Source organism: Cetorhinus maximus, chromosome 9, assembly GCF_964194155.1.
Source record: "Cetorhinus maximus chromosome 9, sCetMax3.hap1.1, whole genome shotgun sequence".
In the NCBI taxonomy this organism is placed as follows: Eukaryota; Metazoa; Chordata; class Chondrichthyes; order Lamniformes; family Cetorhinidae; genus Cetorhinus; species Cetorhinus maximus.
In genome coordinates, this window is record NC_135887.1 from 126,205,797 (window position 1) to 126,220,128 (window position 14,332).

Consider the following 14,332-nt stretch of genomic DNA (forward strand, 5'->3'; position numbering starts at 1 on the left):
TTCACAAATGGATGTGGCAGGACTGATCTGTTGGTTGTGGAATCGCTTAGCTCTGTCTATCACTTGCTGCGTTTGCTATTTGGCACGCAAGTATTCCTGGTTTCACCAGGTTGACAACTCATTTTTAAGTATGCTCCTGGCATTGAGCCAGGTTTGATCCCCCGGCTTAGTTGTAATGGTAGAGTGGGGGATATGAGGTTACAGATTGTAGTTGAGTACAATTCTGCTGCTGCTGATGGCCCACAGCACCTCATGGATGGCCAGTCTTCAGCTGGTAGATCTATCCCATTTAGCATGTTGGTAGTGCCACACAACACGATGGAGGGTATTCATCTTCATCTCCACAAGGACTGTGTGGTGGTCACTCCTACAGATACTGTCATGGACAGATGCATCTTCAGCAGGTAGGTTGGTGAGGATGAGGTCAATTATCATTTTCCCTCACCACCTGCCACAGATCCAGTTTAGCAGCTATGTCCTCGACGATGGCCCATTACCCAGCCAGTCCAGTCTGTAGTGATGCTACTAGTCTAGTGACAATACCACTACGCCACTGCCTCCACCTAATTAATTAGATGAACTTTTTTAACTCATCTGAAGACATTTCCACATTTACAATGTGATGTTTTGCATGGCAATTCCCCAGTTTGCAGAAGTAACAATTTGGCAAACACGTTGGCTGGGATTTAATGTGGGTGATGGGGCCCCACCCACCAGTTGGAGAACCAGTGGGAGCTCTGTGTCGCTTTCCTCTGGAAGGCCCAATGCCATTCCAAGGTAATTGGGCACTTACCTGGGTAGAGTTGGGCCTTCCATCAGATTAAACCCCCAATCGCGTGGAAATCCTGCCCCAAGAGCTGCTGGCCAATCAAACGCTGCAAACCCCCAGTACCAGCAGCACCACCAGGAGCAGTGGCCACTGCTGGTACTACAGCGGGGCCTACCATGAGGCTTGCCGATCTTGGAGGGATGGGGGTCACAGGGTTGGGTGTCACCGGTTGAGGAAGGATGGGGTCAGAAGCAAGGGCAGCAGCATGCCTTTCTGCAGGGCCCCCATTCCCAGTGCCAGATCCCTCGGTCAGACACAGAATGCATGTAAACAAGCCATCCGCCTGGTAGATTGCTAGTAAACCTGACAGATTTTGCTGGGTGCCCTCTCAGATCGCAAGTTCCGCTGCCCATATCTGGCTGAATGCCAGTGGCAGTGGGATGAGACCCTTAGGTGGCCCATTAAGGATCTCAACTGGCCTCCAGGCGAGATGGCTGCCGGCAAGCGTTCCTGGCCCAGATTTGACTGGAGGTGAACGCAGAATATCCAGGGGTCGAAACAGGGGTGGATCCACCAGACATGCTGCCTAGCAGCAATTTTTTTCCTCCCCTCTGTTTGCTCCCAATCAGAACCTTGAAACTCCAGCCCATTATGACAAAGTATGCAGTGTCTCCCCACCTATCAATCCCTGACACAGATGAAAGGCAGGGTTAATTAAAGAAAAAATAATCTACACAGTGTGCAATCTCTGTGTACATAAATGTCTGCTGTGGCTCAGTTGGTTGCTCTCTCACCCCTGATTCAGAAGGCTTAAACGCACAAATCTGGTCTGACACTTCAGTGCAGTACTGAGGGAGTGCTGCACTGTTAGAGGGTGCTGTCTTTTGGATGAGATGTTAAGCTGATGCCCTGGGTGCTCTCTTGGGTGGACATAAAAGATCCCGTGACACTATTTTGAAGAAGAACAGGGGACTTATGCCCTCTGTCCTGGCTAATAATTATCCCTCAATCAACATCACTAAAATAGATTATCTATCATTATCATATTGTTGTTTGTGAGAGTTTCCTGCGTGCAAATTGGCTGCTGTATTTCCTTTTTTTACAACAGTGAATACATTTCAAAAGAACTTCATTGGCTGTAAAGCACCTTGGAGTGTCCTGAGCTGTTGAAAGGTGCTACATAAATGACATTTGCCGGTTTTCTCACATCTTCTTCCATCCCTCTCTCCTGGTTTATTTCTGCTAGGGTATGGCTGTATAGAAACTAGCTGCCCTTGGGGCATCTTACCCAAATGGTTATTTTTCTGGTTGTAACATGATTGGGAGCTGGATCATAAGACCATAAGACATAGGAGCAGGAATTAGGCCATTCGGCCCATCGAGTCTGCTCCGCCATTCAATCATGGCTGATAAGTTTCTCAACCCCATTCTCCCGCCTTCTCCCCATAACCTTAGATCCCCTTACCAATCAAGAACCTATCTATCTCGGTCTTAAATACACTCAATGACCTGGCCTCCACAGCCTTCTGTGGCAATGAATTCCATAGATTCACCACTCTCTGGCTAAAGAAGTTTTTCCTCACCTCTGTTCTAAAAGGTCTTCCCTTTACTCTGAGGCTGTGCCCTCGAGTCCTAGTCTTCTGGATTCTGCCTTCTTGTCCAAACTGAACAGTGTTGAATCTAATTGTATAGCTCAGTACTGCCCGTGAGATAGTAACTCCAAACAGAAAGTGGATCAAACCTTAGACCTGCCTGGTTTGTGTAGCTGAGCTGCTCACTTAACTTGCTTAATTTGCACTGCTGCATTCAGGTCATTGTTTTGATATGTTAACTATGTTTCTCTCTCCACTGATGCTGCCTGGCCTGCTGAGTATTATTAGCATTTTCTGTTTCTATATCAGATTTCCAGCATCCACAGTATTTTGTTTCTGTTGCATTATTGTTGAAATGTTAAGGAAGAATAGTATTTGCATTTATGCCGTGCTTTATCACATCTTCAGGGTATTAGGGGAAAAGATTTGCTGGTGATGTGCCTGGCTGTGGATGCTGAATGTATTTTCACAGCATGAAGCTTTAGGTACATAACCCACTCTACCCCTAATTCCTTACTGCAATATACTGATGCACTAAGACATCTGATTATAGTGTACCTTCTCCATGACTCCTCTATGAATAAAGCATTTCCTCTTGTAACACCTCGCTCACCATCACAACCTTGGTTAGCTTTCATCACCATGTAATTGTTGTATATCTTGGAGACCAAACAGGGTTGTAATTTTGAAAACTGTTCTTAGTTGAAGTGTCTGTGGCTCTCAGCATCATTTTGGAAAATTACATTAAATGTGGCATATTTATTTAAAATGTCAATAGATATAAGACTGCAGTGTCTAGGGCAAGACAAATGAATGGAGAACATCGACAGAGTATGCTGACTAAATATTTTTAATATAGCCTTCCTTTTATGGAAAGAAGCTGAAGGTTCAGAAGGGTTTGTAAACTTGCCCCACTTACGATTATTATGTTCTAGTTCCAGAGCCAGCAGACAACACAGCCCAACAGCCAGGAATGAATGAGAATGTACAGTCTTCAGCGAGCAGCAGCACAAGCAGCATCGGTGGAAGCACATCTGCCATTCCCCAGCCCAACTCCGCCAAACCCTGGCGCAGCAAATCCCTCAATGCCAAGCACACTGCCACGTCTTCCATGTTATCTGTGAAGCAGCCCCCGCAGGAACCACCGAAACCACCTGCGGTCGAAATTACTGCCAAGTCCAATGCCAACGGTCAGAAATCCATGCTGGAGAAATTAAAGCTGTTCAACAGTAAAGGTGGCTCCAAGGCTGGTGGGGCCACCCTGGAGAACTCAGGGCCTCGTGATGGCAGCTGTGAAAGAGTGGAGCCTGCTTCCAACTGTGTGGACCTTGGCGAGGCAGATGCCTCAGCCAAAAGTATTAATAGCGCCACACCTGCCTCGAACAGCCCAAAAATTGCACTAAAAGGCATCGCACAAAGGACCATTAGTCGAGCGCTTAGCAATAAGAAAAGCTCGCCGAAAGGCAGTGAAAAGGATAAAGAAAAGCAGAAGGAGAAAGAGAAAGACAAAACGAAAGAGGTCTCCAAAAGGGTATCCATCTCTGAAAAAACGGAATTGGAAAAGGAGCCAAAAGAGGAGCCACAGCTCACTGCTTCTGAAATGCCAAAAAAATCCTCCAAGCTCTCGAGCTTTATTCCAAAAGGAGGGAAATTGAATGGTGCCAAAAAAGACCCCCCTGCACCTCAGCAAAGTGGAATACCAAAACCAGGGCTAAAAACCTCTACAGGGAAAACTACAAGTGCCCAAACTCCTGCAAAGGAAGCTGAGAGACCCCGCAGTGGAAAGCTTAGTGCTGGACTCTCGCTGCAGAAATCACAGTTGGATAGTAAGAATTCCAGTTCTAGTAGTTTAGCCTCCTCTGAAGGAAAAGGGGCCGCAGGGACACCACCTGCAAACAGTAGCAACGCTCAGGCTGCGACTACAGTCAGCACAACCCAAACTACAGGAAGTAACACAGTCAGTGTACAGCTACCTCACCCACAGCACCAATATAACCACCCCAACACTGCCACTGTTGCTCCGTTCATGTACAGGTATGCCTAATATGTTACATTGGAATGTTATCAGTTGGGAATTATTCATTGTTATGCATGTTAAACTGTTGCACTATTTTGCCTTGAGTTGATAAGCGTGGTATCAGTCAAATGCGATTATATATGCTCAAAGAACAAAGAACAAAGAAAGGTACAGGACAGAAACAGGCCCTTCGGCCCTCCAAGCCTGCGCCGATCATATTGCCCGTCAACTAAAACATTTTGCACTTCCGGGGTCCGTATCCCTCTATTCCCATCCTATTCATGTATTTGTCAAGCTGCCTCTTAAACACCACTATCGTACCTGCTTCCACCACCTCCTCTGGCAGCAAATTCCAGATATTCACTACCCTCTGCATAAAAAACTTGCCCCGCACATCTCCTCTATTGTTTTCTCTTCTCACCTCAAATCCATGTCCCCTAGTAATTGATTCTTCCACCCTGGGAAAAAGCTTCTGACTATCTACTCTGTCCATGCCACTCATAATTTTGTAAACTTCTATCAAGTCGCCCCTCAATCTCCGTCGCTCTAGTGAGAACAATCCGAGTTTCTCCAACCTCTCCTCATAGCTAATAACCTCCAGACCAGGCAGCATCCTGGTAAACCTCCTCTGCACCCTCTCCAACGCCTCCATATCCTTCTGGTAATGTGGCGACCAGAATTGCACGCAATTGCTCCTTCCTGGTTGGAGGGTAGAAGACAATTCAGAACACAGAAATGCTAGCATTTGCCACAGATTGCTTCTCTGATAGGTGCACCAGATGGTGTGACACTAAGTCATACTGAATAGAAGATCCCAGGTTGTTCTATTCAAATAATTTCCTCCAATTTTCTCCCCAACCCTCCCTTCCTAACGTATTGTCTCTTTGATGGGTGACAATACCACAGTCAACCTCTAGTACCTTTGCTGAGTGACGAAGTGTAAGCCTTGTCAGTGTCGGGAGGTTATTTAAACTGCAGTGAACATCACAGCCAAATCCTATTTTACCCTCAACTGACATTCATATATGCAAATCTTTAGCAGGAAGAGCAGTTGATATTTCGGTTGATTTCCCTCTCCCTAATCCAGAATAGCTGAAGTTGATTGTAGCACTTTTAACCACTGTGTCCAGACCAGCTTCCTCAGTATTGCCTGCCTGGCTTCAAACTACTTGCCTTTATTAACTCCCTGCACAAAGAGGGAAGCTGATCCTGGGTTTGATCCATGGTTCCTGTGTTGAGTTAACTGCTGTCAGTTGGAGAAGCAGTTGGATTGTCGCAGTGGGCCTCTGTTTCTCTTCTAGCCTAAGGATACTATCAATCAGTGGCTAAACCTCTACAGGATTCGCGACCCTGATTGTACTGCAGTGTGATCTGGGTATGTGTGTGGAAAGCAGATGATGGGACTGGGCTCCATCGTGGTGTTCCCCAAGTTTTGAGAAGGCTTGATGTTTAGGCTGGCACTTGGAGGATGACCTGTTTGCCAAGGACTGGCATCACCAGACTAATATGGGCCATCATCTTTGGAAGGAAACTGGGTAGGGGGAAAAATTTGTAATTCAAATTCACCACAAACAAGAATGCAGGGTTTTTACTTAGTCAAGAATAAAGCGGAAGATGTTTCCAACAAAATATTAGCAGGGCCATTAATCTCCTGGTTGCCTGAATTCTCTATATTAGTGCTGTGATGTGTATGTATGTCCAAATGGAGGCCGTCCCTCTTCCTTATCCAATTGCCTTGCCAAGACTTGTGAAAACAGGGCTGCTCCATTCTCTTGCAGTGAGTATCTACTTTGGAGTGGCTCCCAGTCCTCTGTGCAGCTGGCTCTTCTGACCTCATTATTTTCATTTGCTAGTGAAGGCAAGAAGGGGCTTTGCTGGGGAGAAAAGAAAGAAACAGGTTAGAAAACATGGAATAGAGAGTAAAGTGTGAGAGGCGGTGTGATAGAGTCCATTGACAAATGATATGCCCTTCCCTGTGAAATAAAGTGGTTATAAAGGAGAAGACTTAAAGCTGAGGGAAAATAACAGCCAGAGTGCAAATGTAATTAACTTGTATAAACAAAACTCAAATAGCCTTTGCAGTAGGTTTTTAAAATTTTCTGGTTTAAATTTTAAACTGGTAAACCATTGAAACCATTTCTGTTGCAATGCATGGGGTAAATAATTTGAATTGTGCTGCACTGAATGATTTTGTGTGCAAATAACCGGTTTACCTATGGTTGACTGCTTTTTTCTGTTTCTGTACGTTTACTTCATCAGGGACCGATGAATTATGCAAACGGTCCGCTGTTCACTCCATTAAAGCAGGTTTATATTTGCAGTGCCTTGCTTTTTAGGTCACAGACAGACAACGAAGGAAATGTGATGACTGAATCAGGTACAGGAGGAGTGAACATGGATACTGTTCTGTACAGCAAAAATGGACAAACCTGCATAGAGGACTTGCCCGGTGAGTTAACCCAACTTTTATATATGCTAATAAGCTATAACGTTAAAAGGGTAAAGGCTGAAGTTTTTTCATTTACAATTTTTGCAGTGTTGTGCAAAGGTGCATTTCTATTTCAATCAATAGCATTGAATTTTGATGCCTTGTCACAGAAATAAGGATAAATTGTGCCCTTATGCAAATGCAGCTTGAAAAATATATAGGCCTGAATTTTCAGCTCGGGGGGGGTGGCAGGTGCAATTGGTTTCACACTGGCTGGCCAATTAACGGCCAGCTAGCGTGAAGCGCGCGCTGATACAATCAGCGCTGCCGGGATTGGGGGCAGGAGGAGGGTGAGCGCTGAAGTCAGCGAAGGCGCGGGAGAGTGTGGAATAACAGCTCCCGGAAGGCAGAGAGCTGCCTCAGGGAGCTGAAGAATTTAAATACACAAAATAAAAATTTTAAAAACCGGGAAAAAAAACGGCCATGCATTGGAAACAGTCACCTGAACTTATGCAACATGAGAATTCTGTCCGAACATTTTTTTAAATTTAATGACAGGAACCTCACCCTGCCCTTGGACGAGGTTTCCTGAAAAATGCCGATTCGCCTGCCCGCCCGCCAACCGTAAGATTGGACGGGGCAGCGAAAAATCCCAGTCAACTGCGCTATTAATGGGCTTAGTTGCCCTCTTAATTGTCAGCAGGCACGCTTCCGGGTTTAGTGCGCACCTGCCCACCAAAATATCGTGTGAGTGCGCGATGACATCGGGACACTCACCCGACTTGATCGCATGCTATTTTGCGCTCGAGTGAAAAATTCTGCCCATGGAGTTCTTATAATTTTGCTGCTTGGTTGACTGTTATCATGGGGTATCTCCTAGTTTTGGCAGTGACTACCAAAAGGGACCATATGAAAGTAATGCAGAGATTTTCTTCCCCTTCCAAAATGCATATTAAGAATTTTTTAAGCCCAAGGATTTCAAACTGGTGTCTGCGAGACCTTCAGATTTATCACTGTCTTGGGCCAAGCGCATATCACATTGTGAGCCCGGTGTCATGAAAATTTTTATTCAATACTCTTGTTCCGTCTTTGTTGTTTCTTGGTTTATTTTGGTTGCTGTGCACTAGTTAAAAAAAAACTCTGCATTGCTAAAGCTGTTCTTATTTTGGCAGCTGCCAGTGCTTTTTGGAAGCTGGACCTGGGCTTTCTGAGAGAGTATCAATATTTGCGGAGCTCCCCAATATTTGCTGAGGGTGCCCCTGCAATACACACAATTTTTTTTATTTTTGCCGCAGATCCTCCAACTGCACCTGCATAAGGCCGTGTAATTACTGATGTCGCCAGTGTTTTTTTGTTGAAGCGTTTTATTGGTCTACATGGTTACTAAGTAAAGCAGCATTTTGTTCTAGAAGATTTGCTGTGGATTTTACCTGTTTAAAATATCTTTTTACCTTAAACCCTTTTTTGGTCAATTTTTCTTCTCTCCTCTCCCTGAGACATTGGGGTACAGTCCCTTGGGTGTTGACTGACCCTTCAGTGTCCTGCTCAAGTGCTCATTCTGGCAGGTTATTTAATTGTGGAGCATCAGAATGAGATCATGTCCGCTAGTTCAATTCCATTGCTGTTTGTGAGATACCAACAGTGAAAAAACGGCCTATTTTCTTTACCTTTTCATTCCTCTAATTGAGGGACATAGAGGCCGGTTGTCACACTCCTACTGCCTACCTGATGAACGTCAGCTAACTCAGTGAAAGCCGAGGATGGGACTTGGTGCTGCCTGGGCCTGCATGATTTTAGCTCCTGGCTGGTTAAACTTACTGAGCCATTGTGGAGCTGTTTTATCCATGTTTAAGAAATTTCAGAGGCATTGCATGATCCTGCTATTCTGTCCTTCATCCTTCCCAAGTGCCTGATTAATTAAAAAAGATAACATTGAGCCTATTTGGTCTTTCCCTGTGCATTGTGATGCATTGGACATAAGGCCAGGTTTCATGGGGTGAGTAATGTGTTACCCAACATAAAGCTACACCAAAATTGCAGGCCAGGCGCAGATTCAAATGAATCTGACAGAACGAAAACCGTGTTTTGTCTCTGGGTTTAACATTAAATGTAAATCACTAAAGGTAGAGCCATTGTATTTGTAATCCAAGCTCAGTGCTAGGACAGATAAACTAAGGAATACCATCCAAAAGGAAGATCAGAGGCATCTTGGGAATATATCCAGTATTGTCCACTGGTTAAAAAAAAGGTTTGAAATTCATCACAGTTGAAGTCCTTGTTGACCACATAGCAGCTTTTTATTGGGCTTTTCCCTTTATAACCTGAATCCCGGCTGTGGGGCTGGTGTGTTACACTTCACTCAGGGAGTCTGAGTTGTCGTGGCAGCTTCCACTTTTAGCTGCAAGTTGTAGCCTGGAGCCATGAATAGTGATGGTAGAGGTTCCAATGTTCTTTTCATCACATGGCTGACCAGGAATCTCTCCCACTCTTGCCACCTGCCATTGGCATGTGTTGGAAAGACTTTCAGGTTGACAATCAACCTGTTTGGCCACATCATGAATACGCCTTCCTTGAACATCAAGTTCTGGCATGGGACTTGAACCCAGAGCTTCTGGCTAAGAAGATAGGAACACTACCCACTGCACCACAAGGCTTCCAAACCCCAGATCCATCAGATTATATTCTTAAGGCAGTTTGAAGTAGACCTGTCGAAATTTCTTAACAATATCTGTAAGTATTGACATTTTGTGTTATTTCTCCACAAACGCAAGAGTAACATTCTGATCTTTTGTGTAAGAACAAACTTGTTTCTTGTCAAGCTGTAAACTATAATGATGAATATGAACTACAGGATTGTTGAAATTATTATTCACCACCGAGGATTCTATTTACCCATGAAGAGGAAGTATCACAGGACTCTTGGCAGCTCAGTGGGGATGTAATAACATTCAGTAGTCTGGCACTGTAGTACACAGATCAGGAACTTTGCACATTTGATTCTTACTATACAATGAACTAACTGATTGCAGCCATAGGGGCACCAATATGAGTATATTTTAAGAAGGGCAAGTACAGTCCTATTAATCGACCTCCATAACTTGAAGACTGTTCAAATTAATAACTAGCAGAAGAATAGCAAACTGTACTTGCCAAGCCACCTTTCTGAAATATAGGAACTAACATTTGTAATTTTTCATTGGTTTGAACCTTCCAAGTCCTCAATGATTCCCTCAATGTGATCATGAGTGTTTCATAAATTTCCTTTCCTGCTTAGGTACCCTGAGGTAGGCTTCATATGAACTGGTGGAATTACCAGCTTTTCAGCAACTTGTATGACCTTTATTTATAAAAGGAGTTTCTCAATGAGTGTTATGAATGTTTATTTATCCTTGGGTCAGGCAAGGAAACAGAGGGCAACTGTGAGAGAGTTGGATCAAATAAGAGAAAGAATTGTGTTGGGTACCACAGGGGTTTAAGCTTCTGTTATGTATAAATTACATGCATTCACAGCAGATAAACACATTTGAAATAGAAAAAGAAGCAGGGCTATGATAAAGAGCCGGGCAGTGGAATTAGCTCTTGATTGCTCTAGCAAAAATACTGGAACAACCATGGTGGCTTGAATGGTTTTTTTCTGTGCTCTAAACTTCTTTGATTTAATAATTCAGAAAAATATGATACTGCTACTCAGGGGGAGATGGTGGCCTAATGGTAATGCCACTGGACTAGTAATCCAGAGGCCCAGGTGAATCCTATGGAGACAGGGGTTCAGATCCCACTACAGCATCTGGTGGAATTTGAATTCTGTTAATAAATCTGGAATATAAAACTAGCCTCAATAATGGTGACCATGACAAATATCAGTAATTGTCCATAATAAAAAATAATGCCCTTTAGAGAAGGAAATCTGCTATCCTTAGCTGATCTGGCCTACATGTGACTCTAGACCCACAACAATGTGGTTAACTCTTAATTATCTACTGAAATGGCTAAGCAAGCCACTCAATTCAAGTGCAATTAGGGGTTAGAATTAGAACAAATGCTGGCCTTGCTGTGATGCTCACATCCCATGAAAGAATAAAAAAAATAAAATTTCCTATATGGTGGTGAAGCCCTGGAAGATCATTTCTGGCATTGTAGAATGATGCAGCATAGAAGGAGGCCTTTTGGCCCATCATGCCACTGTGCTGGCTCTTTGATAGACAATTAGCCTCATTTACTTGCCTTTTCCCATACCCTTGAAAACTCTTCCCCTTCAAATATTTATCTAATTCCCTTTTACAAGTTATTATTGAATCTGTTTCCACCTTTTAGGCGGTACATTCCAGACCATAGCAACTCGGTGCATGAAAACAAATCTCCTGGAGGCTTAGTCCTGTGTCAGGAGCTGAGGGCTTATATAATGAGTAATTGAGGAGAACTTCAGTTGTTGAGTTGGGTTTTGTTTTCTGCTGATGCCTTTGTTCATCCTGTCTGAATGGGAGATCCTCCCTCTCTTCAGTTTGGCTCCTGCGTCAATTGAATACCATCACATTTTCAGCTATCGTAGGGATGAGGCATCAATAATGCACTAGCATTTCATTACAGCAAGCCTTTCAATTAAAGATCATTCCAGGGCTTCCTGTTTGTAAACCCCTTCTTCTCGTCTATCAATAACAGTTGAATTGATGACTCTACTCAACATTGAAATCTTTTTTTTTTTGGGTAACTGATGTTTTTTGTTTAAAAACATCGCGTCAGTGTTGCACTTGGACATTAATAGATAGAACTTTTAACAGGGTAAGTGACAAACCTAACTATTGAAGGCGTTCCCAATTGCTCCCCTCCCCAATTCCTACACCTTATTTACTCCTTTACAACAGTCTGTCTTCAGGCCCAATACTACAGGATATCTGCTAGCACCTTTAAAATTATTTTGGTTATCTTCGTTTTTTTTTCCAAAGAAACCTTTAAGAAATCCTTAATGGGTGCAAAAAACTGTGCTGTTTAGCAGGTTTTGAAATGCACAAAATGATGAATCTTTTTTTTTTGGAAATGTTGCACCGGTCACAATTTCAACTCTGACATCTCTGACTTGGCTGAATTGACAGTGATGTGAAGTTTTCGTTCTCCTCTATTATCTGCCACAACACTTTATAATTTGGGAACATTCCATCCCAAATAGATCCATGCTCTATAGACTTTATATTTTTAACTCTAGACTATCTTGCAGTTTATTCAAAGGAAACCCATAGGACCCAGTTAATATTTTTCGAAGTAAAATATCTAATGAACGTAAAAAGTACCTTGTAAATTCCCAGATCCACAGTTTGATTGTAATTGATTAGAAAACATAAGATTGTGCACCGATTTTTGTATTGCTGCAGAAGACGGGAATCCATTCTCTTTTATTTGCAAGCAGGGAGGAACTGGGGAAGATACAAAAAAAAACTGTGGCAATAGATTCATCAATAGAGCAGGATTCAGTGCATTAAAGGTACTGAATGGGTGTTTTGTAGTCTGAGGTTTGGCCAGCTCTTATTGTGCCCTTTCTAGCTGTTTGTGCCATGGCAGCCTTTAAAGGAAGACAAATAAAAGTATGAAAAAGAGAAACACCAGATGAATATTAAGCGGTATGAGGACTCAAAGCCGGCCTCAGTAATGACCAAAGTTTTGTCAATAAGTTGTTCTCTTGTGTGCCTAATCCAAGCACACAACAGGCATCTTTTTGCCATCAGTCATTTTAAATACCAGCTGAAGAAGCCCGGAGAAAGGGAAACCAATCCCTTCGAAGCGAGGTCTGCAAACCCAGCTGAGAAGTCGCTGTTGTCCTAAGTATGAACCGGAGGCTGTGTGCAGCGAGGCTGCACTTGCAGAATTTGTAACCTGAAATGCAACACTTAGAATTGTCTTAGCTTGCTACGAAACTGAGAGCAGAGACAAAGCCAATGTGAGTTTTCGCGGCACTCAACAGTATTAGAACGTGGCCCTCGAGTTGCGAAAAGCATCAGCCAGGACGAGTCGTGAAGGGAAAGGGAAGGTGCTTGCATTGATCTTCCAAGAATGCATCAACCAAACGATGGAAATCGCTTTTATACATCTAAAAACCCTGGGCTTTATGAAGCAAAACCAAGAAGCTCAGTCGGCAACTCTCTGCTTTCTTGGAGCTACACCCGTCCTGTGAGAGAATCAAAATTGTTTTACAAATCCAAAGGAGGAGATGATTTGAAACCGCCGACCACGTCCACAGAGCTAAACCCTTCCAAGATTTTGAGGAAGGCACTCCGGTCAGAAAGTGGATACTTAGATCGAGCCAAACCTGGATCCCGAATGAGCAAGATTCCAATGATATGTGGATTAAAAAACAGAACGCAGGAACAATTGGCTAAACCAGGATTTAGCCGAGCTGCTCGAGAGAGGAGCTTGCCTGTAGGTAGAAGTAACGAGTTGTGTCAAGTACATGTTCAGCACACATGTGTATGGGAAGGTATTGCTCGTATCAATGAGCAAACTTTGCTGACTATGCTCGATGTTTATCAGAATCTCAACAGTAAGTATAATAATGATGGAAATTAAAGTGAGGGTATAACATTTAATACGCAAACAAACGTTTGCAAGTCAAAACTATTTATCATATAGCATTACAGTTAAATGACACTGATTGGGGCCATTTCAATGCTGTAGCAGGGCTGGAAACTTAACTGGAGAGACTCATACATGAAGCTTGGGAAAGATGGGCATGGGCTTGGATAGCAACTTTCAAAACTCTAATACTTTGGAGAGGGAAGGGAGATTGGAGCTGAGTTGGAAGTTTGCAAGGATTTTTTTTTCTGCGGGGGTGGGCGGTGGTTATCGAAGGGGTTTTTTTTATGAGGAGGGGAGTGATGATGGTGGCTTTGAAAGGGAGGGTGACAGGACCCAAAGAGAGGGAACCATAATTGATTAGCTTCCTAATGCCCACTATCTTGGTTCATTCCTGAAGGGTGTACATTTATGTAAGAAAATCAGAGGCTGCTGGCTGCCATATTCTTAAACCTCATGTGTTCAGGTGAATGTTACATTCATCCAACTGAGAACCGCAACTCCTGCATGGATCAAGAATACAATCTAGTACTTTGGGAAGAGAAGGAGAGAAAAATTGGGAAAAACCTGTGGAAATAATAACCTTGCCACCTATATAACAGGCTCTGTGGGAGGCAGGCACATCATTAATGTTTATAGCTCAGACTCTTGCAGCAAAAACTGGGGAGGCAGGGTATGTATAAAGTCACAAATACAATTTATAGGGCTGAATTTTCCCATGGACTTCAGGGTCCTGATGTCAGGGCCAAAGGTGTGTCCCGAACTCTCACTTACTGGCAGCGAGATTGGTACAGGGGCGACCTCTTAATTGGCTGCCTTTGAGCCCTGCCAAAAGCCTGGGCGACCCTGTTGGGAGAGGTAGGTGTTGTGGAGGCAGATTGGGGACCTCGAGGGCCGTTCAACATGGAGATGTCCTCCAAGATGTGTGTCTAAAATAAAAATTCACAGAGGCCAGGCAGGCAGGT

At 43.6% G+C, this 14,332-nt stretch overlaps 1 protein-coding gene across 3 annotated transcripts in view; it reads left to right on the top strand.

Annotated features, from left to right (window-relative positions):
- nav2a (neuron navigator 2a) overlaps positions 1–14,332 on the top strand; it is a 465,240-nt gene that overhangs the window by 207,923 nt on the left and 242,985 nt on the right. For all 3 annotated transcript variants that reach the window (XM_078549510.1, XM_078549511.1, XM_078549512.1), the window contains exons 8-9: positions 3,297–4,395; positions 6,715–6,827. In XM_078549510.1, coding sequence (XP_078405636.1) covers positions 3,297–4,395; positions 6,715–6,827 — 1,212 coding nt within the window. The remainder of the gene's footprint in view (positions 1–3,296; positions 4,396–6,714; positions 6,828–14,332) is intronic.